This window comes from Puntigrus tetrazona, chromosome 3 (assembly GCF_018831695.1).
Source record: "Puntigrus tetrazona isolate hp1 chromosome 3, ASM1883169v1, whole genome shotgun sequence".
Lineage (NCBI taxonomy): Eukaryota > Metazoa > Chordata > Actinopteri > Cypriniformes > Cyprinidae > Puntigrus > Puntigrus tetrazona.
Genome location: NC_056701.1, coordinates 12,462,437 through 12,490,159, shown reverse-complemented (window position 1 = coordinate 12,490,159; position 27,723 = coordinate 12,462,437). Strand labels below are relative to the sequence as shown.

General features: G+C 37.7%; 2 protein-coding genes across 3 annotated transcripts; both read right to left on the bottom strand.

Moving 5' to 3' along the window:
• Positions 1-97: 97 nt before the first annotated feature.
• mpp2a (membrane palmitoylated protein 2a) lies at positions 98-12,318 on the bottom strand. 2 transcript variants are annotated; one of them, XM_043235771.1, is made up of 13 exons: positions 12,176-12,318; positions 7,840-7,882; positions 6,579-6,679; positions 5,505-5,657; positions 5,274-5,429; positions 3,994-4,221; positions 3,169-3,300; positions 2,895-2,997; positions 2,157-2,225; positions 1,903-2,064; positions 1,517-1,719; positions 1,272-1,397; positions 98-813 (listed from the first exon to the last, which is right to left on the bottom strand). In XM_043235771.1, the coding sequence occupies exons 2-13, from the start codon at positions 7,868-7,870 to the stop codon at positions 637-639; spliced, it is 1,641 nt and encodes a 546-aa protein (XP_043091706.1). In that variant the 5' UTR covers positions 7,871-7,882; positions 12,176-12,318; the 3' UTR covers positions 98-636. The 2 variants fall into 2 exon arrangements, with proteins under 2 accessions (XP_043091706.1, XP_043091707.1); XM_043235772.1 differs by having other exon boundaries at positions 6,579-6,676.
• Positions 12,319-12,887: 569 nt separating this feature from the next.
• On the bottom strand, positions 12,888-16,091 carry pyya (peptide YYa). The gene is made up of 4 exons (XM_043235773.1): positions 15,934-16,091; positions 15,125-15,312; positions 13,732-13,812; positions 12,888-13,225 (listed from the first exon to the last, which is right to left on the bottom strand). The coding sequence occupies exons 2-4, from the start codon at positions 15,310-15,312 to the stop codon at positions 13,201-13,203; spliced, it is 294 nt and encodes a 97-aa protein (XP_043091708.1). The 5' UTR covers positions 15,934-16,091; the 3' UTR covers positions 12,888-13,200.
• Between the last annotated feature and the right edge of the window lie 11,632 nt (positions 16,092-27,723).

The window sequence follows — 27,723 nt, the reverse complement described above, 5'->3', positions numbered from 1 at the left end:
AAAGTTTTAAAAATGTAATTTTTTTGCTGTGATATAAAAGCTGAATTTTCAGCAGCCTTTCGTGTCTTTTGTAACATACAAATGTCTTTACTGTCACTTTTACTCTGTTAAGTATTAATTTCTTAAAATATTGAGATTGAAAAATGATTTTGATTCCACTAAATAAATCTAACAACCTTTTGAAAAGGTTACGTTTAAACAAACAACAAAAAAACACTATTTATCATCATAAATTATAGATTCAGGCTATATTCTGCAAAATATAGTCTTGCTTTACAGTTTTGTTTTGTTTTGTTTTTAGATTTTTCTTTGACTATAGAAAGACTATTATTTTGAACTTGAATTTTTAAAGAATGTGTGTAAAATAAAATAAAAAAGATCTAAGATTTCAAAAAACCATTTGAACTGAAACTAGAATGTTTACTGTAAACAAAAAGATGAGATTGTAGCTTGTTTCTGAGGTTTGTATCAGTTTGCTGTATTTAAAGGGTAAATGGTGATTTCACACACTCACACACACACACTCATATAAGCTCTCTGATCAGTGTACACCCTTGGCACGAGGTTGATGATTTAAACCAGTTAACACTGGTATAAAGTGTCACATGAATCATCCACTAGTTGCTGTGCTGAGCTCTAAAACACCCACCCGACCGGAACCCACTGCTGAGCTCCCTTTAACTTCTCTAAGGAGGATTTGAGGTTCCTGTAAGCCTCTTCCAAATCATCGTTTACTATGGTGAGGTCGAAGTAGTGTCCGTACACTCTCTGAATCTTGTCGCTCTCATCCACCGTCCTCTTCAGCTCTGCGTCCTGTTGAGAAGAGACAGATGAAGACCTTTAGGACGTTTCAAGAGAACCATATTTAGTATCCGGCTACTAAGTCGTGCTTAAAGGGATAGTTCATGCAAAAATGTCCTGGTTCTTTCAAGCTATCTAAAGGCAGTGAATGGGTGTTGAAATTTTTAAACCTCTGAGCTTATATTGAAATCCTCTCACACTTTTCTTTACATGTCGTTTTGTACTTCTAATTAATGGCCGGTGTTTTGTTTTGCCTTTATTTACCCCTGGACCATGTGAAGCACTATTTATGACGGGCAGATATGCTTTATTAGACTTTAAAATAAAAGACTTAAAACTGTGAAGAGAATTTTTAAAATGACTCTGTATTTGTCTAAAAGAACAAAGTCATATGCATCCAGGATGACTTGAGGGTGAGAAAATCAATGTGGTAATTTTCATCTTTGGGTGAACTATGTCTTTAAACTCACTGTTCTGCGTTTGGTCACTCCCGCCTCCACCCCAGATCTGTTCATGGCCTTCAGCACCTCAAACTCCGGGGCTTTGATGAACACCACATACGGCAAAAACTCTGATGTCCTGAGGACTTTTAGGGACTATTGCAAAAAAAAAAATCATAATCAAAAGGAATTAAATACTGCAAAACAGCACCATGTGCTCATAAAGTCTCACACATGTTAATCTTTTCCTTAGTTCCTTAATAAGAGTCTCTTACCTGGGGGTTAACGTCCAGGATACAGATGCGTCCGGCCTCCACTACTTCATGGATGGAGTCGATCTTGGTGCCGTAGAGGTTACCGTCATATTCGCCATGTTCAAGATAACGGCCAGCTTTAATATCGGCTTCCATCTTACTCCGGGATGTGAAGGCATACATCATGTTCTCTCTGTCTGCTGATTTGGCCTTCCTGGAGGTGTCTGTGGAGAGGTACATAAGAACAACCCAGATGATTCAATCAATTCGGTTTATTACTAGATTAGCACTACATTTTGGTTGTGTCCACAAAATCTCTCACATTAAAGGGAAAAAATATTTGCGTCAGGAATGAATCTGAACTGGTGTTTCTGAAAACTGTGTGTGATGAACCCAGAGACACTCACAGGGGACGGTGGTGCCGTAGTGCTGAGGGTCTGACACGAGCAACTTGTTCTTCAGACTCCGTCGGCCCACTCCAGGGGCACCAATCAGAACCAGCGTCTTCCTGCGAAAAGGTGGGACTTTCGCCACCTCCTCATAGATCAGTAACTCGTGCCTGTCGAAATCTGATGGGGTTAAAAGAAAGGATGAAAAAATTGGAAAACAGAAAGACATGCAGTTTTAAAAGACACGCATTTGAGTGAAAAGAAAACCAAACCTGCATTTTTTGTAGTTAGATACATCATTTTCTTCTTCTTCTTGCCAACCATTCCAGTACATAGATTGGCTGTAAAACACCGTGATATTATTGATACACAAATATTTACTAATTTACTGAACCTTTGACAAAGGTGCACCTAAACCTCCTGCGTTGCTTTAAGAACGTTTGCTTAGAGCAGCGTTCTCAAACCCAGGTCCTGGAGGGCCACAGCTCTGCAGAGTTTACCTCCAACCAGATCCAAGTCACACCTGCTTGGAGGTTTCTCTTGATCCTGAACCATCGCCCGATCAGCTGGATCAGGTGAGTTTGATTGGGGTTGGAGCTAAACTCCGCAGAGCTGTGGCTCTCCAGGAATTGAGTTGTAAACAAACGGATTAGAGGATTACGCATCGTAAATGTTCATATTAAATCCAGCAGAGGGCAGTGTGCACAAATCAACCACTCAATATGGAGTTAAAAACAAGAATAATATTTAATTTAGCAAGGCTGCATTAAACTGATCAAAACTGATAGTAAAGACATCTACATAAAAACAATACTTCGACTTCATGCCATTCTTTTAGACTTTCCCTATAAAACACAATACACAATTGTTTTCTTTTCTCTCATTCTTTTTTGCTAATCTCTCAGATTGGACTAATCATGCAGAAAATTCAGCTTTGCATCACAGGAATAAATTATATATGAAAATAGACATTTTAAACTGCGTATTCTTCTTCTTCTCACTGTAAGTACCTGCTGGTGAAAGATCAACATCTTTCTTCACAAAAGCTTTCCTCTTTTCCTCCAGAAGTTGACTGGGAATCAGGCCAGCGCTGCCTCCCTCTACATGACGTGCCTGTGGAGACATCATGTACAAACAAGTCACCGAGTATATTTTTAGCTTGTTTGTTATAATTGTATAGAGAGATCTTTTTTTAACTAAAAAACAGACGCGAGATGTACATCCGCAGAAAAGGTAATGAACACATCGTCAGTCACTGTAGTGCTTCTAAGTTGCCCGACCGACCTGCCACCAGTTCACGTCTTCCTGGTTAACAATCTGCAGAATGTCTCCGCTGGAGAACTGCAGTGCCGCCTCTTTGCACGGGATGAGGTTGTCATTGGCAGGGTCATAATCACAGTGACACTTCACAAAAACCTGCAGAGACGAGGATGAGGGCGATCTTGATATAGAAATATAGTTTGCATTAAAGTTACCGATGCAAACTATTTCCATAAAACTGGAAGACTTTCCATATGTGTATAACCTGTAACACCTTTAGTGAGGGAAATATAATAAAGAAGAATTAGAGAGAATCGATAAATTATGAATAATTAACTGCCATCGTGTTAATAATAAGTAATTGAGAAATAATAGATTATCAGCATCTGAAAATGATTTAAACGCTATGAAATCAGGTCAGTTTTCAAAGAGTTTATTCTAAGGCATTTAAAATGAAAGAATTCCATCTGAAACCCCATCAAAGAAAGACATGAACGCAGAGTGAAATGGTAAAATGCGAGTAGTATCCGCTGAGACTGTCTACAACATGCTTTTACATTTAAAAATCTAAATCTTGCTCTCGCGGCGAACACATCTGGCTTGAACTGAGAGTGAGACCGCTGCGCTCACTCCTTACTCTGGTATCCATGACAACCACGAAAGAGCAGCCGAGAAAAACAAGAGGAAAGTAGGTAACTGTGATGTGCATATGTGGAGCCACCAGCATTTTTAAAGCACCGGTGGCCTGAGACGTGATAGAGGTGTAAAAAGGTGTAAAAGGGCTCGCCGATGCGATGCCCTGAGCAGGCGGGTACACTGAACGGGTCCCGTTGTGTATTGAGATGGTACCTGTCTGGGGGGATGCGGCTCCTGGTAGCTGGGAAGTATTTTGAGCACCACACTGCCGCTGGCCTCCTGCAGCATCTCCTGCAGCACACGAGGGTCGTCACCCACCTCTCGCCCGTTCACCTCTTTGATGATGTCCCCCACGTGGAGCAGACCCTGCTGGTCGATCATCCCCCCGTGGAGAATGCGGGCGATCACCAGCTCTCCGTTCTCAATACGGAACGTCACACCCTGACAAAACAACAGGACAACAAGTCAGGTACTAGCAGTCAAAACACGCCTGATCCATCAGCTTCCATGACCCATATATATATATATATATATATATATATATATATATATATATATATATATATATATATATATATATATATATATAATATAGTATTTGATAGCAATGCATACTGGTTAAAAAAACTATACTGACTTCAAGTGCTATATGGATAAAAGTGATTGATTGTAGAAGTTCATATAATGAGTATTAACGTAATATTTTACAGCAAGCGTAACTACATATTTCATTTTATACTATCATTATGCTCCAATCTAAAATATAATATTAGTATTATACATACATATATAATACAGACATTTAACAAATAATATAATTTAGCATATAATACATAATAATATAGTAAAATATATATTAAGAACATAACCATAAATGCGGTTTGATAATATTATAATGCTCTGCTCTGAAAGTAATTTAAATCAACTTTTATTATTATATATATTTTCATAATTTTCAGATTTTTGTAATAACATTACAAAACAAATATATGGAAATATCCTATTTTATATAAATGCATAATTTAATCATATAAAATATATAATTATAAACAGGAATCTTGCAAAATGCATATTAATCTGATATTTTACAGCAGAGCATAACCATAAATATTGTTTCATGGTATCACTGTGGTTTGTTTTAAAATATAATATTACAATTTAATAATATTTTAAAATGATATTAAATACCACAGCACAACATTAATATTCACGATATAATACATATTTATATAATTTAATCAATAAAAAATAATGTTGTAAAATGTTGTACAATTTTACTTTATACTTTAGAACACAGCATATTTACAAAATGTATATTCTCTACAAAAACACTTTTCTGCAATTTTTTTTCTTTTTATTTCTATGACTTTTCCAGGTATGAAAAAACAACACAGTTTTTGTTACCGTGGGAACCGATATCAACAAAAAGTATGAGAGATTAGCAAAGTTTAAAGCCTGATCTGCACATTTAAACGCCGTGAATGCAATCTCACCAAATGCTCTCCAGCCACTTTGCGGATGCCCACCATGCGTATGGCATCAGCTGGCACCGGTGCAGGGTTGATGGGCGGCTCCATGAAAGCGCAGGGGCTCGAGGGCGGAGTCTCACACGTCTGAGAGGCCACCGAGTCGTGGGTCTCCAGCAGAGACTGATCATCAAAAGCACAGCACATCAGTCACTCGTCAGACTGTCTATTTCGGTTTGATGGTCTGCTGCGGTGTACCTGGAAGTGCGGCTGGTTGAGAATGCGGGACAGCTCTGCGGCGGTGTTGCTGCGGTGCGTGAAGGGGCTCAGCTCTCTCAGGATGTCCTGCACCAACTCCACATTATTGTCCCTCACGGCCTCCAGTCGTGTCTCCTCCAAACTCTCTGCGCTCTAGAGGATCAGTCAGGTTTCATATTGCATATTCATTATCGGTTATTGGTTTGTCTTCAGAGAATGACTATATTGCTAATGTTGCTTTTTAACACGTTAACAAGATCATTTTATTTATATTCACATGTATTTAAAAGACATTTATCATGTATGTACATGCATGTTTCTTATACAATATTATTTTAGTATTTCTCAGACTAAAAGAGGTTAAAATCCATCCAAATACATGAAAGAATCAACAACGTTTTACCACTAAAACAACCTCTTATCATATTTATTTTAATCTGGAAGCTTGCAGACTCTTGTCTCATACAAACACAAATGACTTTAATTATGAATATAATTTACTGTTGTACAGCAGTCTTTACTGTCACATGATCCTCCAGAAATCAATGCTGATTTGGTGCTCAAAAAACATTTATTATTATTGTCAAAAAAGACGTAAATGGTAACCGATATACTACCATGTAATATACTACAATATAGCAAGAAAGATTTAAAAAAAATTTTTTTTACATTTTTTCTTTTGTTCGTTTAACAATCCAGAGAAAATGTAGCAGTTTCACAAATTCAGCAGCAAATTTTCAGCATTTATAATCTTAATGACCATTATTGATAATTGATTATCAATAATAATTGCTAATAATTGAATCCCAAATGTATTGAGACTAAAATAATAGCTGCTTAAATTTTAAGAATTTTCAGAAGTAAATAATATTTTAAAACATTTTTATTGAACATAAAACAGCCATTTCAAAAACATTAAAAAAATCTGAATTATTAAACATTTTTAACAGGTGGTATAAATAATTTTTCAATCAAAATTCCATATATGTATTTACTTGTTGAATGTGGGATAATGTACAGTCACAACTTTTTTTTTTTAATAGCGACTGTCTATGTTTGGGGCTGAAAACTGACCACTGGGCTCTCCATGATGCCCTTGAGGAAGATGAGGTCCAGGTCATTGGCAGTGGTGGAGCTGGCGCTGTCACTCAGAGTGTCCAGCACCTGCGGCACTGCTGGGGGGAAAGAGACAGAGACCTGATTATATGGCCGTTTATGTTTCATCAAACACGCACTCACGCTATCTGTTTAAAACTTACATCTTACCATATGGGCAATATTAGGTCTCATCATCAGCTCAAATGTGTATAAAGTATAAACCACATTTTTGTGATGCCTCCTTAAAACATGCCTTTAACTACTGAAATATGACTGGGAGTGTATGTAAATGACAAGATGTTAGAGGACTTAAACTGCAAGACCGATCTTTTAGGGTAGACCTTAATATATCAGAATCACACAGCGTTTATTAGCAGACACCGCAGGGCACAAAAATGTCAAGTGAATCTCCAGAGAATGATATCACTGAAGCTGGGCATCCCTGCGTGTGTGTGCCAGCCATCTGTGACACAAGGGTGTCCATGTTTATAAGTAAAGCGCCAGGAAAATCCTCACAGCAAACAGCCAGATTACCTTTAGTGACCATCATTCCTGCGATTCATCTGTTGTGATCTGTACTGTTTTGGCTCGACTTTAAATACATAGAATGAAACAACTTTGTCGTGGATACTGTTTACGCCACAGGCACAAAGCAGCACTAGTTTGCTCAAAATGATGCTAAGCCATCTGCATTAGGGCCCAAAGACGTGCAAAGTAAAAAATATAAGCTGCAAATGCATGTTTTTATATTAGATGGAATATTTTGTAAAGCTTTTCCATTAAAACGAATTGATTTAACCTTTTTGTTTGTATCTAAAATTGCATTAAAGCTTTTCTTTTTTTTTTAACATGCATTCGTCCTTGTAAATATATATAAATAAATATATAAATATCTATAAATAATAGCTAAATATGCCAAAAAATAATAGATAAATGAAGGGCATTTATGAAGGACTAACTGTAATATTAAATCTATATTAAATATCACAGAATGCTGCTGAACACAATACATGATATGAAATGTGACGGAAATGACACTTTTTCCTGCTGTCCGAGGAAAAAACAAGTGACAAAAGTGAAAAACATCTCCTGTGATGCCTGCATGTTAACTGTTGGATATTGTTATTGGACACATTAAATAAACATTCAACAGTGAGAATGTAAAAAGTGCGTCTTATATGTTTATTTTATAAAGTTCCACAGGGCCAAAAACACTCTTATTTATGATGTAACTTACCATGCTCTGTGCCGGTGGCTGCCACAGGCATGATGTTTGAAATCTGGAACCAAAGCATCAGAGAGAGAGATTAAACATTAATACTTAACATTATCATTATGTATAGAGGGTACAGTAAGCCTGAGCAAAAGAAAGATGGCGAATGAAAGGAAATGTAAAAGAGTGGGGCCATTTACTACTAAGCTTCGGCTGCTATGACAACATATACAATTAAATGAGATGTGCTGTCTTTGTGTGTGTGCGTGTGTTAAGAGATGGGAGGGAGGGAGAGAATGAATGGTTTTAGGGGGTTGCTTAGATTCAGCCCTGTCCTCCGAATGAAAGCATGACAGGGAGCAGGTGCATAGAGAGAGGAGGAGGAGGAGGAGAGAGGGGAGATGGAGGGGCAGAACTTCTGACAATAAGACGAAAGATTTTAATTATATGTATTTATTAAAAGTTCCTGGAATACTTGATTCAGGTTGGTCAGTCGCTGCATCCTACTGTCAAAAATAATCCTGTATAAATGAGCGTACTTCTGTCCCAGGAAATAGATTTATCCTCTTTCTGCCAATATAATAAAATCATTCCTAACAACTAAATCAGTGATTCCCGTTATCAGGCATGGTAATGTTCTCTCTGCTGGCCATTATTATGAAGTAGCTAATGCATGGTCCTGATTTACTGACCACGAACTGTACATTACGCCATTAAGACGGACAGACGGACGCATAGATAGATAGATACTGTAATCATAAAATGCGTAATTAAATTAAAGTTGCACGAAAATGCATATGATTACAAAAGGAGGGTTAGATCTGAAGATTTTCACACACACACACACACACACACACACACACACACACACACACACACACACACACACACACACACAAATCTAGATTTAAAAAAATATATTTTCTAAATTGCATTGATTGCTCTTAAATGAGAATCTTAGAGACAGATAGACAGATAGGTTGATATATAAAGCAGCGTAAACCATGTCCCAGAAAGGAGTAATCCCTCAAAGACCTGAAGGATCAGAGGAGGTTAAGACCTGACACACCTCTCGCTCTCTTTATCCCTCTCTCTCTCATTTGTCACATACACAGACACACACACAAATGGCTAAACCAACAAATAGAAAACAGTTGTTTTCTTTGGAGATTTGGTTGTGATTTTGTGACTCTTTCTCACAAACAGGAGCTACGCTGTCAGTCATATTACAAAACAGGATGTATTATGTAACGTATGTACTGATGCAGCCCACAGTGGGCATATAAATTAGCAGCGTTTATGCTGGAGACGACTACACTGCCTTCATTACTTCAGCTCAGAGAGGGATCTTCCCATGGGAGCGTTAACAACACGCCGTTCTAGTGACATTATGAGGCTTTTAACACAAATAATGGGAGCAAAGTATTCTTAAAGATTCTATGCAACCATGAACCATTTTCACATACACTCTATGACGGAGGCGGTTGCTATAGTGATTCTTTTTCTCCCACATGTTACGTAGGTTATGAGCTGAGTGACTAGTAGCCTACTTCCCTAAAGCGGAAAGTAGCTGCCTTACATTCCAGCTGTCCGGAATTCAAGCAGAATCTCAGAAAGATGGAACATCTTACTTAAGATAAACTGGATTATTGGATGTTATGTAGTTATTAGACGGATGTGTCACTCAAACATGTCTGTTACTCACCCTCATATCGTACCTTACCTGTATGACTTTTTTTATAAAATGTTTGAGAAAAATAATTGACCGTACAATGAACATTTTTCAAAGAAGTCAAAGAAAGTCATACAGGTGTAGAACGACCGTACGGTGAGTTATATAATTATCCTTTTAAAAATAAGCCAGAGCAGTCCTGAAATCACTTAAGAAGGTTTAGATGATCTTTATTTAAAAAGCCTGTCCTCAATATAGAGGTAAAAGGTTAAACAAATTCAAATCAGCTTTTGGGGAAAAAAAAATTTAAAATATTTGCAATTTACCTTCACTTTAATTTGTTTTACAGCATACCTTTCTAAATCCTTATAAGTTGCTTTGGATAAAAGTATCTGCTAAATGCACAAATGCAAATTTTGACCGATGACTTATTTTATTCACTTTAAAATATGCAAAGGCAATGATTTTGGTGCGCCGTCAAATAAAAAACATGGGAACTTTGATGATGTGGATTTGTGATGCTAGTGTGAATCTGTTGTTTATGTAGCTGAGATCAGTCCCAGCGGGACGGTGAGGTCGGACTTCACACACACACACACCTCTGTTTCACACACTCTGGCTTCTTCACAAGCATGACAGTGTTCAGAGTGATGCTGCTATACTGGGATGAAGTGTCAGTTCAGTTCAGTGCAGGCAAGCACAGACACTCATTTAAATGTTTCACCTAGCTCATTTTCAGCAACTTCTTTCCTGAAGTTCTTTATTAATGGGTGTTGGCTGTGCTTTCTTTGAATATATAGGTGTTGTGAACGCTTCAAGCGCCTCTGATTTTTTGTTGTTCCACTAGTTATTCTACCGTCTTTAATCATAGACCCCCTCAGGGCTCCATTGTCTATGCTTTTATTAACCCACACAAAACAAACAGCTTTTATTGGTAACCTACAGGCAAGATAACAGGACATAAATGGCTTTTCTGGTCAAGGTGTTTGATTAAAACTTTAAATATTGAGCGTCACAGCACAATATTAGCATATTGATATTGGCAAAGACGCGAAGTAAAGCAAATTATGGTATTACAATCTAAAATAAAATCAGCCCCGAAAAATATTCGAACCCATAAATGACAATTAAAATAATTACAAACAATAAACCTTCAAATAAATGATGTTAGTTGTCCAGATTAGTCTTATTTTAGTTTCACTGAGATACTATTATATTTTATTTGTTTTCTTTTATTTAATTTTTAAATAATTGTCTTATTTATTTTTGTCTATGAATTTTAGTATATATATATATATATATATATATATATATATATATATATATATATATATATATATATATATATATGGGTTTTCTAATTCTCAATGTCAATTGGCTTTTAGCTGTCAGCCAAACATGAGAGATGCTCAAGCTCACATTCCAATCTCATTAACAACAGACTTGCTCCAGTGCTTTTTGGCCAGGTATGAATGCAAACTCAGCATCTGAGTGAGATCCCCTGAGAGAAAGCTTGAGGGGGTCTTCCTGCAGCCCTTTACGAAAGGGAGGGATGGCGAATTTATCATGGCTTGGCAACTCCTGAGCCCCCACCTCCTTCCATTCCCATTCTTCCTGCAGACCCCGCTGAGCCCCTGCGCTAATGACACCCCGGTCTGGCCCAGCCCACATCACAAGCAGCCATGCTCTCCATCTGCTCCCTCGAGCCAGAAAAATCACGGCCCATCTGTCTCCGACGCACACAAATAAGGCCCGCGTCTCCTTTAAGGAACCATAACGAGACGCTGAGACTATGCCAGATTATTCTTCGCTTTTAATCACCTGCATGGTTTTGACAGCGCATAAATATTCATACGTATTAACACTTTCACCTGCTACTGTAACGCTATCAAGAAAGTGTTTTTTTTATTTATTATTTTGATCATTATTAAATGAGTGCACTAGACAACCCGCTTTACTGTAATTTCAAACACCATATAGATAAAGGTGAGTTTTGCAGAGTTAGTAAAGCCAGACTTGCGTTATAATAAATATCAGACCTCTTAAAACCGACCAATCAGATTACAGGACCAGAATAACCGCTGTATGATAATATCTCCTAATCTTTATATGAATGTTTCGGTTACTGTTTTGTACCTTTGTTAAATCCCAAATATATTATAGCTCAATTCATATAGAAACAAGCACAGTGTGTTCTATATTTACGTTTTGATCACTGGTTCTCTTACGGTTGGGAATGAATAATTGGAAACTTTAGTCTTAATAACACAACGAGTAATGATAATTCAATTAATAGTGAGATAATAGAAATTAATGGTGAGAAAAGAAGTTAATTTATTTCACTCACCACCGACGATGTGGATGAAAGCGATACCAAATATATCTGATGCAGCCTTAATTTAACACAAAAGTAACGTTCACATCTGAACTTAACTATGCTGTATTAAAGAAAATCAAGCCGATGAAGAACAGCAATAACCTCCAGACGCACTAAACAGCGGATGAATTCATAATTTTACTTCATTCCTAACCGCATAACAACAATAAGACCACAACACCATACTATATCACAGAAGACGAAGCGATTACATGGTTCGCATTCGTGAATGGAACACGCGTCTCGGGATGCGTCAGCACGGAAAAATACATAACACTGGAAATATGTGTGCCGTAAAAACAAATACTAACCTTTTCCCGTATCGTACACGCTTCGTAACGTTGTTTTGATTATGTGAGAGGTGTCTGAACCGCTACAAAGCATCAAATCAGAGTCTAGCCGTTGCGTAGGCATAAAGGGGCAACGCTCAAACGTCTCAGTAGGTGGGACCCACCAGTCGGTGTTTGGCTCCAGGGCCGTGTCAACAATAGAATGTTCTCGACAGCCCGCTTTAAATGTTCTTCACTAATTTACATAACAGTGCCAATGAGTTCAGTAACATGCGGTAGCAGGTTCAATATACAAAATGCATTTGTTTGACGTGTTATAAACATCTTATAAATTAAATATTTAAAATAAACAGGCTATTAGCTAATGATATAGTGACCCTAAGTGTTTATGCAATTATGCTTTTAAAAAAATTAATGAGCAGTTGCTGTTTTTTGGTTGAATTAGACGTTAGCTCTGACTTGTGGTGAAATAATAGAATAGAATTAAAGTAGTCTATTAAGTACACTCTATGCTATTGACGTGTAGGATCTATCAGAGCTCCGTTTTATATTACAGGAGAGACATCTGCTGGTCATTTAGAAATAACCTTAAAAGAAAAAAACAATGCATACTAGTGAAAATGCACTAGTACTACCGATCAAACTATATTATAATTATGTATTTTAATGACGTGTTTTTTTCTTTATGTCACATGGTACAGCTTGTTCAAAAACCACCAGAGCAAAATAAATAGCCAGATTCACCCAATAAACTTTTAATCACATAGAATAATTTACATGGAACAAACAAAAACTCATAACTCCCTTATGACACAATGAAGTATACACATATACATTTCCATTGTTAGTTCCTATTATAATATATTATGTACAGCTGTTAACGACATTTGTGCTGTGCACATGAAAGAAAAAGAGAGAATGTATTCAATAAAGAGGTGGATGAGGTTGTCTGATGGCGACTGGTTCTCATATAGTTGTCTGGAGGTTTTCTGTGGGAGGCACAGGTGGGCTTAGCTCAGGACAGGCGACACAGGGGTCACTGAACTTCACCACATAAAAGAGTCATCGTATCTGAAAGAGATAAATGTACTCTTTAAGCAATCAACGTTGCGTTATTCTAACATCAATAAGGCGTATCAGTATGTTTCACTGATACTTTGTCACATTAACGCACCAATTTATGTCAGTGATTTACAGTTTTCAATTAGTGAGCACAGTGCGGTTTCTTCCTTTTTGAGGCCTAATTAGGGCTGTTAAATGTCAAGGCCTTTCAAATATTCAGCGTGCGTCATGTTCCCTAACCAGCTCCATTCCTGATGGACAGAGAGAAAAGAAGCCAGGGATCCTATCTGTCCCCTGATTCCTCAACAGGTGTGAAAAATTCACGAGTTGTTCCTCCTCCCTTTTATACCCATCACCCTTCACGAGTGTGTTCCTCGAGGATTTAAAAAACTGCATTTACCCCAAAAGTCTTAAGATAAACAGATAAACTTATTTCTTTCCGTCTTACTGTTGCCCGACATCTCTTAAGCATTTAAAGTTAAAATTGCAGCTCCGTTTAAAAGAAAGACTCCCACCTTGATTTCTGTTTGTGCTCTGTGTCATCTCCGAACAGCAACTCAGCCATCACGTCCTCCGAAGTGGACCTTTTTCCATACCTGTGTGTGAGAAATATGACAATTTATTCCCTCATTACTTCATTCCAGCCGTGTAGCTTAGCTGGGAACATTTCGGTACTGAAATAATGATCTCAAATTGCTCACACAGTGAGCTCATTGTGGTGTGTGAAAGTGTCTGGAAGTGAAAAGAACTAGTCAGCCCACTTTATCTGTCAGACACCAATCACTGATACAAATACAAACTGTCTCTTCACCCCAGACGTTATGAATCTAATTTAGCGGTTAAATGTTTTTTGACCGCTTGACAGCTGAATGTGCTTGAGACACGTCACCGAGAAGACTCTGACATTGATCGCACAGATGAAGGGTACAAAGCCTCTATATCTTCAGACAAAACACGACTGTCAGTTCTAGAGAACGTTTAGTGGAAATGGAGGGCAAACAGTTTTATTATGGAGCTGAGACAATAATACTTGACTAGTTCTTTTCTCTCAGAACGCCATCTTCAAGATGAATAGGCCTACACTGAAAACAAGCTAAGGGCCACGGTTTGGCACTCGAATAAACAAAGCAATTTCATGCTCAGATTCCTCCTCGATAGATGCCTACGAGCAATATCAATGAGTCTGAGACCAAACTAATGTTATAGCTATTTCAGAAACACGAGCTCTACGGAATCTCACCTGCTCCCCATTACATGAACGTCAGCAATACTTTGTGAAGAGGCCGGCATTCATTTAATGCGGTCACGGCTGTGACGCACACGCAGTTTAGCTATTCGAACCCTCATGTCTTTTGATTTCCCTTAAAAAATTCCTCAGAGGTTTTCGGCAAGACTTGCGATGGACTAGCTTGGCATTGGAAAGAGGCGAGTCTGAAATGATGTCCTCTCTTGGAATAAACTGGAATTAAAGTCTATTGTGGGGAGATAAATGATTTACTGTAATTTTTTATTGGAATGTGTCACTCATTTTCTGAGTCCTAAATGTCAAAAGCCTGTTAGAAGACTATAAATATGCAAATAGATGTAAGGCGAGGCTGAGAGAAATATCAGTCTATGACGGATGAGTAGTTTATTCCATCTCTGAGGCTTCTACGAGGTGCATCTGTTTGGGTTTTATCACTCAGATTTGTTACACGAAGAGCCTTTGGCCACCGAAAAGTGGACCGTAATGTAATTTCGCAATCCTACTGCAGAACTTGGTCATTTTTCCCTGACATATTTATAGGAGATGGTGCAATGATACCTACGGGAAATCATTTTTTATCACGGTCACCTGGTCGATGTCAGAGGGGTGGGGTGATAAGAAGGTTTGATGCAAACGTGCAGAGCTACAGGTGGCTTTCTCACCGTTGTCTCGTGATCAGGTTGATGTAGTGTCTCAGCGCAGTGTAATATTTGGCGAGTTCCTCCGGAGGAGCGTCATCTCCGGGATTCTCCGGTTTAGGCGGATAGGCGTCCACAAATGTCCCGAGACACAGGAGCACGCAGAAGAGGAGAGTAGCGATGACGGTCCAGGGTTTCAGCATGACAGCCATCTGAAAAATAAAACTCGCGTTTTTTTTCCCTTTCATAAATGACAACGCAAGTAGACTTACTGCGGTTACTTCACAAGTAACTGCGTTTTATAATACGCCTGAACAGATCGGGAAAGTGCGAGAGCGACAACAGGTGGAAAAGTGTAGCAGACGCGTAAAAAAAACAGATTTGTAATAGTTTCGTGAGTTAGCAGATGTGCGTATTGCGGTGAACCCGACGGCAAAAACTTATTTTTTAAACAATAAAAATGCGTCTTTGAAATTCCAAACGTCTTATAGCTGTTGTATTAAAAATCAGAAACGAAAAAACGTGCATTAAGAAACGAATCGCTTTATTTTTATGTTAAACTAAACTACCAAACATTTCTTTCCTAGCAGCTAATTAAACCTGGCATGAACTTGGTTGTCAAAGAGATTGCTGTCCGTGGTGCTGAACGCGCCCCACTAATAAAACGGCACTGAAAACATCTTTTCTATCCGACATAAAAACAATTTATCAGGAATGAAACAACAATGCTTAGAATCTCTAGTTGAAGCCAAATTTAGCATTCATCAAATGTGAAACGCACGTTTTGATATGGCACGTTCACATGCAGAATGATAACCGCAAGAAAAACTTACTTTAAGCGCAGCCTAAGAGTTCAGGTACAGTTATTTCTCTGGACTGGAACCTTGAAGCGTCTTGATCCAATGTTGTTGTTTTTTGCGTCTCCCGAGTCTTTGCGAGGTCTTTCAGAAGTAAGAAGTTGTCCACTCGCGGATCTGTTCTGTCCTGCCCGCACCTCAAGGGCTATATATACTCTGCTGCGCTTTGCGTAAACACGAGACGGGCGTGGAGCTCTGCCCCCAGCACCGCTTCCAACGTCAATCATAAACACATTCGTAATACGACTCACGAGACACTTTCATTAAGAGCGCTGCTATTTTTCGGCTGCGGATCGGTTACCTGAAGCTGAGACGTGTTTTAAAAACGCATCAATAAATCGAAGTTCATTTATGTGCATGGTTTTCTCATGAAAGTTTCTTATTATTGGTGCACCATTCTTTATGAACGGGTAGCAACAAGTGTCTGTAGAATTTTCCTCGAGTTCAGTTTCTGATGAAAGGTAAGTTCGAGTGGCTTTTAGTTTACATCAAAAACAGTAGATGACGCTCCATGCAAGATTGCATGGATTGCTGCGGTTAATCAAAACCCAGACAGGACTAATCGAGCAATCGTCCCGTCTCAGAACTACTTGACCCTTTATCAAGTTTATTAACACGGTATTATTTCCTAGAATGGCCTCTCTCTCTCTCTATCTAAAGTTATTCGTATAACTGTTAAACTTGTTCCATAAGACACTCATTGTGGGAATTACGCAATGACTTTAAGGGGATCGGCTGCTAAATATTAAAATGTAAGTAGGCTAAAATCAATATCCGAGGAGCAATCGTCTCATGACTGTCAATATGTTATGTTCTATTTATTTGGCAGTAAGTTAGCCCAACATAAAATAGTTTAACAAAATATTAAAGTTTTATAGAAATAGAATAAAGTGACACATATTAAGGTTAGAAGACTATATGGCATACTAGACTAGATATACAACGGATCTTGCGCTACACACTGTTGCCATGGTTACCATCTCTCAAGAAAGCGGCTTCCGGTTATTTGCGTCTGTTGCGCTGCAAGTGAAAATACGCGCTCTGACAAACTTCTGCGTTTTAGACACAGATGTTAGAAAACACCGCTTATGGGTGTTTGTATTAACACGTTTGTATTTTAGAAGCCTATTTTGTAATATTCACTCCTACAAAATTCTCAAAACGGACTTTAGAAAAAAGGATCCGGCAGAAAAGCGTGCTCATGTTGCACAGGTATCACTTTTGCGCAGACAAAGATGATGCAAGTGTAATGTATCCGTGTCAGTATGGTTTGGAACAGGAAATTAAGAATCTGCAATTTTACAGAAGACGCGGTGACATTTTTGCATAAGGTCTAAATGAAATCGGTAAGAGGATACAGGTAAAACGAAATGAGAGAGTTGCTTTGGCTGGGTCTGTAATCTGCATCTCATTTCTGGGCTTTTTACATTCCCTTGTGGCATAAATGATAAAACCGGTTCCCAACACACCGATTATGTTGCAAGTAGTTAATACTCCCACGGAAGGCTTTGTGATCATTTAATTATGACTTGATGTTTCACTCTTTCTGTCTGCGTGGTTTAGTTATATTACGTAAGAAAATAATAGCTATTAAAAAATAATAATGCATAAAATGAGATTCAAAAGATTTTTAAATGACTTTAGGAGACAAAAGAGACAAACAGCAATTAATGACTGAAATTATATGGCTGTGGATGTGTTGTCTAAAACTGATTATATATTGCAGATATGAAATTGCAATCAGTAACACAATCTAGGTATTATACTTTTTACCCAATTTAATATGATTGTTTTTGATTAACCGAGTCTGTTTCTTGTATAAAATAATTGGCGCAATTACAAAAGTAAGTGCATTAAGTACCAACGAATTCTTGCTTTAAAGAAAAACAGTTAGACTAGTAAGATAGCATGCAGTAAAACAAACATCATCGTCTTTATTGTCCAGAAGTATTAAAAAGGTCGACTAATATGTGACTCATTGTCACAACAGGCAGTGATGACTTCTTCCAGTTCTTTCTAGTTGTTGTTGGCTCATGCGCGCTACGTCATGATACTGGATTTAGTCTTGGGGCGGCTGACGTGGGCTGCCCTCACAGGGAGCCCCCCCCCACCCCTATGCACCCGAATCGTCCTATCACAGAGCAGGAGACGTCAATGGGGCTTGCTCACGCTAACTGCTCTTCCTCAGCTAGGTGATGCCGTTCATGAGATCCACATCAATTGTGGTTTGGAGGCTTTTTCAACCCCCTCGAGGTGCGATCTAGTCACTCGAACTGATGCACCAACTCCGGGACCCCCCCTCCCCCCAAAACTCACACTGACTCAAGACGAGTCACCCACACAAAAGCCTGAGTCTACACTGAATAGCAAAAGTTTTGATGAGGACAAGCTCTTGTTTGGATGCAAATGTGTGTTTGTTTCTGTAAAGGTCGCTTTTTTAATTCCGGTTTTGTAAGGATTTGTTTGCAGAGAGTAATGATATTTTATAATCAGATGTGCACAGTAAGTCAAAAGCAAGGGCTTCAACACCTTGAGCTGTGGTGCTCATGTGAACAGTACAGTTCAAGTCTAGTTCCACTATGTTTGCTTCTCGAATATAAATAGTCCACAACTTAATAACTATAAAGTTTTCAGAGACGCAATTAACAAGTGCGGTAATACGTCCCCGCATTACCTTTGAAAATTCTGAATTAGTATCTTAACAGCCTAACATTTAAAAATGTCACACACTTTTTAATGAATGTAAGTGACATTATTACATTTGCAAGTGCAAGTGACAATTGAATTGCTAACCTATTTCTTGCCTTGTGAGGGGAAAAATGTCATCCTTCAACATTTAAACTTTATAGCTGTTAATCAAAAGATACCGCCAAACCTGCAATATCAAACAACCAGACTGAAACGCGCAGGTACAAATTGTATTTAATAGCATTTGCATGTTGTGATGGCAGGATGTCACATATCTCATCTGGCTCTCAATTATTTATACAGAACATACTGTATGTCAAATCTGGAGGACATCTTTATTATAGCCATTAAGTGATTAAAAATGTTTGAATATTTTATTCATCATTTATTATGTATCTTATTAGCACTTGTATTTCTAGTTTTTATGAGGGATTGCAAAAGATGCATGAGAAAAAAAAAATATCACAAGCTGCATTAATTAATGCCAGCAAATTAAATAAGAGAATGAAATATTCTTGTAATTCAGTGTTTCTCTGGTTGGGGTTGATGGCACGCAAGAAGAAAAGTTTGTTAAGTTAAAAAATTGTTATAAGTTTATAAGTTGGTAACGTCACTGTCTCAAACCAAATACATTAGCCTACATATTTTCATCGGCTTTGAAAAGAACAGAACAACATTTTGGAAAATTCTTGGAAAAGCCTATTTGGAAAGACGCACACACAAGCACGTCATAAATTCCTTTGACAAGGTAATATAAGGCTAAAGCTAACCGGCTGAAAGACGGACTTAGATAAACCCACGGCTTATTTGTCTGAAAGAAAAATCACTCTGCATTTGATGTATGATGTATTTTCCATCGTATGACACTGGAAATATTACAACAGCATTAAAGGAGGAAATATAACAGCGTTAGTAATATACCGCACTATAGATTAGCATGTTTTGATGATGGCACACGACTCATAGATGGCAGGTATGACCATATATTGTTAAATAAATGCTAATAAATAAACTGCGTGATCTGGCTTTAGCATCAATCTGTGGCTTATACAACTTCCTGGGCATTAACACAGATCATTACAACTTGAAAAAGCGTGACTTCCCACCCTGACAAAAACACTCATCAGTTCATGATCCAAAAGCGATCAGCGTTCGGACTGAATGCCACATCCAAGTCTCATTGTGTGTTAAACTGTCAAAAGTGTTACAGAAAGGGCTACAGTGACTCAGTCTGTGCCTGTTGGAATACTGACTGTTTATTTCACTGTCCGCCTCTCAGGTTTGTGTCACATAATCGACTAGCCTTTTATTAGCACAACAAAAACTATGACAAACTGCCTAATAGCCATCTACACAAATCCCAAATGTCTTTTTGATTTATTGAGAAATTGGATGGCGTACGAACCCTCTCAGTCAGGTTAAAAAGGTTGTTTACTGGCATCAGTGTTTCCATAAGGAACCTTTAATATTCACACACTCTTAAAAAAAAGCTTCTTTACAGCATCGATGGCTCCATGAAGAACCTTGGAACATTTTAATTGCACAAAAGTTGTTTTTTTTTTCATTTCCCAATTTTTCCCATTTTTACTGTAAAATATTTTAATCAATTAATGAGCATTAATGATTGTAATTTAGCATTTAATAATTAGCACGACTTGCTTAGCAATAACATATTAACATTTTGAAAATCGTGCAGCCGAACACAGTGAAAATGGATGATGCATTTTATGCTACAAAACAATAAAAGATTGATATGCAGCAGTTGAGCTTCTTTGAAGGGGAAAAGGAGAAGAACTTGGAAGAATCTCCCCTGTTCTGTGCTGGATCGAGCCGTCACACCTGCGGTTGAGGGAGTAGGAGAACATGTGTAGGGGGTTAGCAGGCTCTGCGTCATAACACACCCTGCAGACGCACACTGTCAGTCACGCAGCCTTCTGTCTTGGCAACCGCGGCTTTCCTGCAAAGATCTCAGGTGAACAAAAACTGCACAAACATCTGGTTTGAAGAAAAGAATAATCAATTCTAATCTAACCTGTCGAAATGGCGGTACAAAAAGAGGTTAAGACAAGAATGCAAATGCTGAGGCCAATGGTGTCTTCAAATAGCCTGTGAACTGTGTCACTTTTACAGGAAATGGAAGTGTTTGCTTTTCCTGCATGGCTTTCTGTTCTAGTCCTCGTTCAGCGATTTGACTCATATTAGTCATAATAGGAGCCGGTTTGAATCTGTGATGTCTCTTAATCTCATTCTTTGCGAGAAATCTTCTGATAAAATTTTTCACGTGGCAGGAAGTGGCATCGTTAGTAAAATGACGTATGACAACCTGAGAAACGTTTTCTCTGATAATATTTCAGCATTGAAGTCATGCATGTTTTTTTTAGCATATGAATCACTCCTTTGAGCCAATCGGTCAAACAGATTTTCAAAAAGTCTGAAATATCTCGCAATCCCGACTGAATCATTCAGACAGTTTACTCATTTCCAGTGGTTTTTCACAATGCAGTGGTAATGGGGGTGCTGATGAAAGTCTAGAAACAACTCTGGGCAATGGGTTTTTGTTGTTAAATGCTTGTGCTTTACTGCAAAAGCGTGTTTCTATGAGAACAATTATCTGGCGGCAGAGCACCGGTGAAATCTAAGCAATGGCAGGATGAGTAAACAGTCAATCCGAGTGCCGATGGCGGAACATGTTATGAAGAGGAAGTAAGACCTCAATAACACTGACCGACCCTATATGAACAACGATTCGTCATCATTCACCTGCAGCCCAAGTGGCTCAAACTATATGATAATGCGGAACTGGCTTTGTAGATAAAAAGCAGGAAATGTCCGTATGATGTGTTTTGTGGCACCTCAGGGTTGCTTTATTGCGTTAGGCTGGAAATTGTACTGCAACGGTATTGTATTGGTATTGCTGCTCTTGCACTGGCGACACTGACCAACGAATCAAACATATGCAAACACAGCTCAGTGAACTGAAGGATGTAAGGACAACGATGGCTTCTGAACTCTCCGTTGAGGTGACTCCGGTTTTATTTCAGCCCTCTGGTGCGACGGTTGTAGCATTATATCTCGATTGGAGAAGTTGATCGAAACTGACAGCTCCAACTGAAGCCCTGAAGGCCTCATGCAACCTTAACACCTGTGGCCTGTTCAATAGCACACTCATGAGTTCATAAGAATCCCCCAGCCTCAAAGAACCATCCCTGCAAAGAGCGCACTGAACCATGAACTCAAGTTCAGCACTTCACTCACTGGCCACTACGACACTACTGAGATTTTATGTGTGTCAATGAGTTCCAGAATATCTAAATATAGCTTTGGGTGGGGAGATACGATACTGAAAAACACATAATGTGCACAAATAAAACAAATCCTGTGCTATGTTGGAGTTCTATAGTGGCCCATAAACGTATTTGGATAACTTGGACAACAGATATGAAAGAATGTCTTTGCATTATGAAATAAAATATCAAACCAATGAGAAACCATACTTTGACATAAAGCTATTTCCAATTACGAAGCAATGCATATTATATAAAATAAAGACACTTTGTGGTCAACATTAGTGGGAATTAGTATGAATTGCAAAGAGTTTCTGTTTCTGATTCTGATTCTGGTTACTTTTTTATTCCTTACTGATTCTTCTAGCACCTTTAAGCAACAAATAGCTGAAACAAAAATGTAATTTTTCACAAACTTTTCGCAGTTTGTATAACTATAAATGAAATGTAATAATTGTCCTTAAAGTGATAGTTCACCCAAAAATAAAAATGCTGTCCTCATTCACACACCCTCAAGTTATTCCAAAACTTTATAAGTTTCTTTTTTGTCGTTGTTGTTAAACTTACTTTTGAAGAACGAGGTAAAGAAAAGGTTGATGGTGGCCATTGACTTCTGCAGTATGGAAAAAAAAATACCATGTAAGTCAATGGGGGCAATTACCCCAAAATCTTCTTTTGTGCAGAAGAAATGAACAGGCTATTCTTTGATGTTTATGAAAGCTGTCTCACTAAATAGCTACGGCTATTTTTTGTAGAATCTGCAATACTTTTTTTTTTAGAATTCTTTGATGAATAGACAGCTCAAAAGAACACGAAGTAAAAGTAAAAAAAAAACTGATCCGTAAATAAACGTAAAAAAAAAAAAATACTATCACTTTACCACATTTGAACTCTGTTTATTATAAACTCTATCCATCAGACCACAACAGCAGATCAAAATGAGGGCATGTGGAGCTCTAAAGAGAGGACTTTTTTGATGGCGTATGAAACTAACGAAGCATAAGGAACTCCCTGTGGACGGACTAGTAAGCTCAATGTATACAAGAAACAACCACTCAAAAGCAAAATCAGCAAAGCATCATCTGCTCGATAGTTGCTAAAGAGGTATTATGCTTAAGGTCACAGAAGAAGCGGGAATTATTGGGAATATAATGAGAGGATGACAAAAAAAAAGGCAGAAAAGCTGAAGCCATTTCATACAGCAGGGTTTGATTTAATAACCTTAATCCAAATGCTTTTATAATGTAATCATCTTTTCTGCATCTCTGCTTGCCGTCACAGCAGCAGCAAATCTTACATCAACAGCAAATCATGACAAAGAAATTCTGACTCATTGTTCATTGTGTGCAGTTGATACATGCAAGGCAAAAAGGTTAACGCAGATGATTGACGGTGATATTTCCCGCATATTGGAATAAAATAAATATCTGTTATGTCTTATTTTTCCAATCTGTTATCTCTGATGAGGAGGAGAAGATAAGCATATGGAAACGTTTGTGAAGCCATGTGTTCTGAATATACAAAAGTGACAAAAAAAATATAAATCCAGATTAACTATGAATATGAAGATGGCTGAGAGCATAAATGAAATTGAGGAGTCTTAATTTCATGCATAATTAAGAAACATCTGTTGAGCATCTGTTTTATGAGTATTGATAAAAGTACATCAAGAAATTAAACAACATTAACATTCTTTTTTAATTCTTTACTTTGTACTTTGGATAATGCTTAGCGGGAAGAGAAAGATTCCTGTGTCAAATGAACAGGCAAAAGGCATATGCCAACAAAAAGAGGGCGATATCACATTGCAAAACATTTACAGTTGTAATTATGAGAGATAATAATCCCAAAATATTATAACTATTTGAAATCAACAAGTCTTTGTGTAGAGTCTATAGAGACCGCATTGAAATCAGCTTCTTGTCACAATAAATTGGCAAAACACAAGAGAAGACTCAAAGCATCGCTAGATTTGATGGATGATGAGCTTGCAGGCCTACCACACAGCTGCTGTGTCTGTCCATGGAAGAAAACATATGGCTTGAGTCTAGTGCCAAGATATGAAAGCTTGGTCCTATACCCAACAGAAAAAAAAACGACAAAAAAAAAAGCATAAGATAACATTTACGCACTCATTTTTACACAAAGGTAAGTGGCTTGTACTTTTTTTTTTAAATCTATTAAGCACAATAAGCGACACGAGTCCCTTTCTTTATATGAAATGTCAGAGCATCGCACCATATGTAGAAAGCAGACACAGTATCCAAGTCTTGACTTGACAGATCAAACTTGGTTTCACAGTCAAATGGTGTTTATCAAGGACAAAAGACTCGGATGAGAGCTACGAGGCTTGTTTGTAATAGGCTTTGTTACCATTACAGACATACAGAATTGAGGCATTTGCCACAGGAAGACCAAACATTAAACTCTCTTGATACTAGACTGTCAATTTTTATTGCCTTGTTTGTTGTTCAGGTGAGAGGGAATTAGACGGTTTCTGTATTAAAGGCCATTTTGAAAGGATTCCTACCTGGTCAGCCAATAAATCGCTAACTATTGACCTCGGCCAACATTTCAGACGAGCTGACTCCTAAAAACAGTAGATTAGATGCGCACCAAGATAAGATGTTGTTCATGAATTGGTAATGTAATAATGGTTTATAGGAGATGTCCTAAATTAAGGCTACTTTTGAAGCCTTGGTTGTGTTTCATCTATACAGGGGCATAGATTACGCGTGTATGTGTGTGTTTGTGTGTGTGTGGGGGTGTGAGGATGTGACCTGTTTGATTTGGGCCCAGAATAAGGGGAGAGGAACGTCATCACGAAGAGCTAAACACTAATTACATGTAGCGTATGTGGCTTCAAACTCGAAGCCGAAGGGCATGTTGGAAATATTAAGACATTAAAAATGTGAATGCAACGAATATATGGTTTGTGTTTTTCAAATCATCTGCAGATAATTAGTTTATGAACAATGCAGTGCTAATTGACATGGCATCCATCACGATACAGAAACTATTCTGCCTTATTATGTGATAAAATGTGTTTGCAGTAGGCTACATAAACAAAGCATCATTATTGGTTAGTGTCCAGCAGCGTATCTGATTTTCTAAGACAATTAGAAAAAAAATGTCATACAGTCATTCACATTATATATATGCACGCAAACACAACACACATCTGTGCCACTCAATTTTGAAATGATGGCTACACACCTTCATCTCATGTATATGTTAAAACAACATATCTGATCTGATATATATTAAGTATATCATGTTCATCAAGTGAAGTTTAATGCATGATGGTGGTTATGTTTAATTGTTAACAGTGACATTTTTTTTGTTTATTAGCTGCTGTTCTTCAGAAAAATCCTCCAGCTCCTCCACGTTCTTAGATTATACACACTCTCAGAAATAAAGGTACAAAAGCTGTCACTGTGGGGGTACCTTTTCAAAAGGTACACCTTTGTACCTATTAGGTTCAAATATGTATACTTTCAGTACGAATATGTGGATTCTTTATGTACAAACATGTAGTTTCTGAAAAGGTACCGCCCCAGTGGCAGCTTTTGCATCTTTATTACTGAGAGTGCAACATTTTCTGCATGTCTGAACCCTTTCCAACGATTTTGAGATATTCCTTTTCAACAGAGGGCAATTGGTAGACTCGATTTACGTAATAACTTTTTTGTAAAATGAACAGAATATTAACAATATTTTGACAGTGTATTTAATAATAGACTGCAACTTACCAAAGCCAATGGAGTATGAGATTCTATATTTATCTCTTTTTATTCAATACATGTCATGAGAGGGTTAATTTCATAATGAAAACAGCCTTTGGTATCTTCAGAGAACAACACACATAAACAACTCAAGTTGTTAAACTGTGTTAGAAGGCTTGAGTAAAGATACACGTTATGGAAGGTGTCACAAAACATGCCGTGCTTCTTTAAATTACAATTCTCTTCAATACAAAGCTGTTTAATAGTAAAATAACACTGCTCTAGCCTAATATCAATAGTAGTTTTTGCTCTTTTTTGATGTATTGATACAATAGTGCCAGTATTCCCTGAAGGAGGGAGTAAATGATGACACCTGCAACAGCAACTTACATTTAACTTCTATTGAGCCAAAACTATCCTGCCTCCGGCATAAACAGGCCTGCAGCAACATTTTAATTACAGCTATTTATCTTGGCAAGATGACAAGGCCAGGCCTTAAGTTAGACGAAACACATTACTTTGTGTAAGCCAACTAAAAAAATCATTATTCAGTGCAGGGATATTATTTTGATCTACTACACAACGCTTTAAAAGAGACACAGACGTTCTTGGAGGAAAATATTTTCTTCAGCAGCAAAGAACATCGAGCTTGCTTGATGCTTTCGACATACTCAGTGAAAGTGTGATGTTGCACGTCAACTACGGTTATCTAGTCACGGATCAAATTCCATGTGATCTGGCGTTATCGTTGAGTTCATTTTTTTTCTGTCCTCTCAATGTTTTATTCCATTAGTACAGGCGCTGACAAAAATGTGAGGCAGACAGACAAAACTGGGCTGCTGTGGTTTTGTGTTGTTGTAGTTTCGCAGGAGCCCTTATCCAGATTAAAGTTAGCAGTTTGGGTCCTTTGAGTCTCGGTTCTCAAGGGATGGAGTTTCTTTTTTCTCTGAAAGCCTTTTTATGTGTCTTCAACATGTTTTCTGTGAATTAGTTTAGTGTTTTGCAGGGTTTAGTGCCTAGAAAGAGAACGGAGCTATATTTGGGAAGTACCTAGTAATCAGGGCGAGTATCTTCATTTAAAAAAAGATCTTTAAGCAGTAAGATTACGCTTTTTGAGATGTGATGGAGTAGGACAATAATGGTCTTGCTCCTTCTTGACCTTTAGAAGGGCACACATGCTATTATCTATTTTTCTCTTGTCCTTCTTAGATTAAGTGGTGTTGTTTGATTGCCCTACTTGGAGGCTCGTGTGGATGTCTTTAGTTGAGCGGCGTTTTCTGCTGCCCTTTATTGTTATCAACACTGCTGAGGAATGACAAATAAATAAATGAGCAAATAAAATAAATATTGGACAAAACTCACACCAAAAATAAATATATAAATAAAAAGTGGTTCTTTGGAGAAGTCAAGGTGTTACATAGCACAGTTACTGCATAAAGAATGTAAACTGGCTCATTTTTTACTCTTTGTAGTAGGGCTGCCCTCAATGAAAGATTTACTAAAGTTTTTTTTTTGAATGCTTAGTACAGTAGTGTGTTAACTGCCTTCTTATTTAATTGTATGATTTATGACTAACTTGTAACAAGTCTTTTCTCCTCTACCTTCCTCTTAACATAAACGCATTTATCTGTCTCACACACGGTAACAGATGTACAAAAAAATGGATCCACCATTTTATGTTAAATGAATGAGGTTATTACAGGTGTACACTGCTTCCTGTCACTGTAAGTCAATATTGTCTATTTCTGGGCTTCTGTCAGGTCTAGTTGCAGTTTCTATTGTTTTTTGTTAAACCCAGAAGTTCTTAAAAAATGTTAATATGCTGTCGAGAGTAAAATAGTGTAAGTCACTGCTGTACTTCAGTGTATACAGCTTAATTTGCAAGTGGATGTGTATTATTAATTTTCTGTACTTTAACTTGATTATATACTAAATATATATACATACATACATAAGACATATTGACAAATGTGCTATTATGCTTTCTATTTTTAAGAATATGTGCTATATAGTACCAAAAGAGGTTCCACTGCAATAAAGTGCTATATAACATCACTTATGGTTTGACA

Excerpts from the sequence above, each read along its gene's own strand:
- mpp2a (XM_043235771.1), bottom strand. The coding sequence starts at position 7,870 with ATGCCTGTGGCAGCCACCGGCACAGAGCATG. Across the intron at positions 5,658-6,578 it reads GCATCATGGAGAGCCCAGTG|AGCGCAGAGAGTTTGGAGGA; the intron begins GTCAGTTTTCAG and ends CTGATCCTCTAG. Across the intron at positions 814-1,271 it reads GAGTGACCAAACGCAGAACA|GACGCAGAGCTGAAGAGGAC; the intron begins GTGAGTTTAAAG and ends TCTTCTCAACAG.
- pyya (XM_043235773.1), bottom strand. The coding sequence starts at position 15,312 with ATGGCTGTCATGCTGAAACCCTGGACCGTCATCGCTACTCTCCTCTTC. Across the intron at positions 13,813-15,124 it reads AACCTGATCACGAGACAACG|GTATGGAAAAAGGTCCACTT; the intron begins GTGAGAAAGCCA and ends TCTCACACACAG. Across the intron at positions 13,226-13,731 it reads GAGCACAAACAGAAATCAAG|ATACGATGACTCTTTTATGT; the intron begins GTGGGAGTCTTT and ends TATCTCTTTCAG.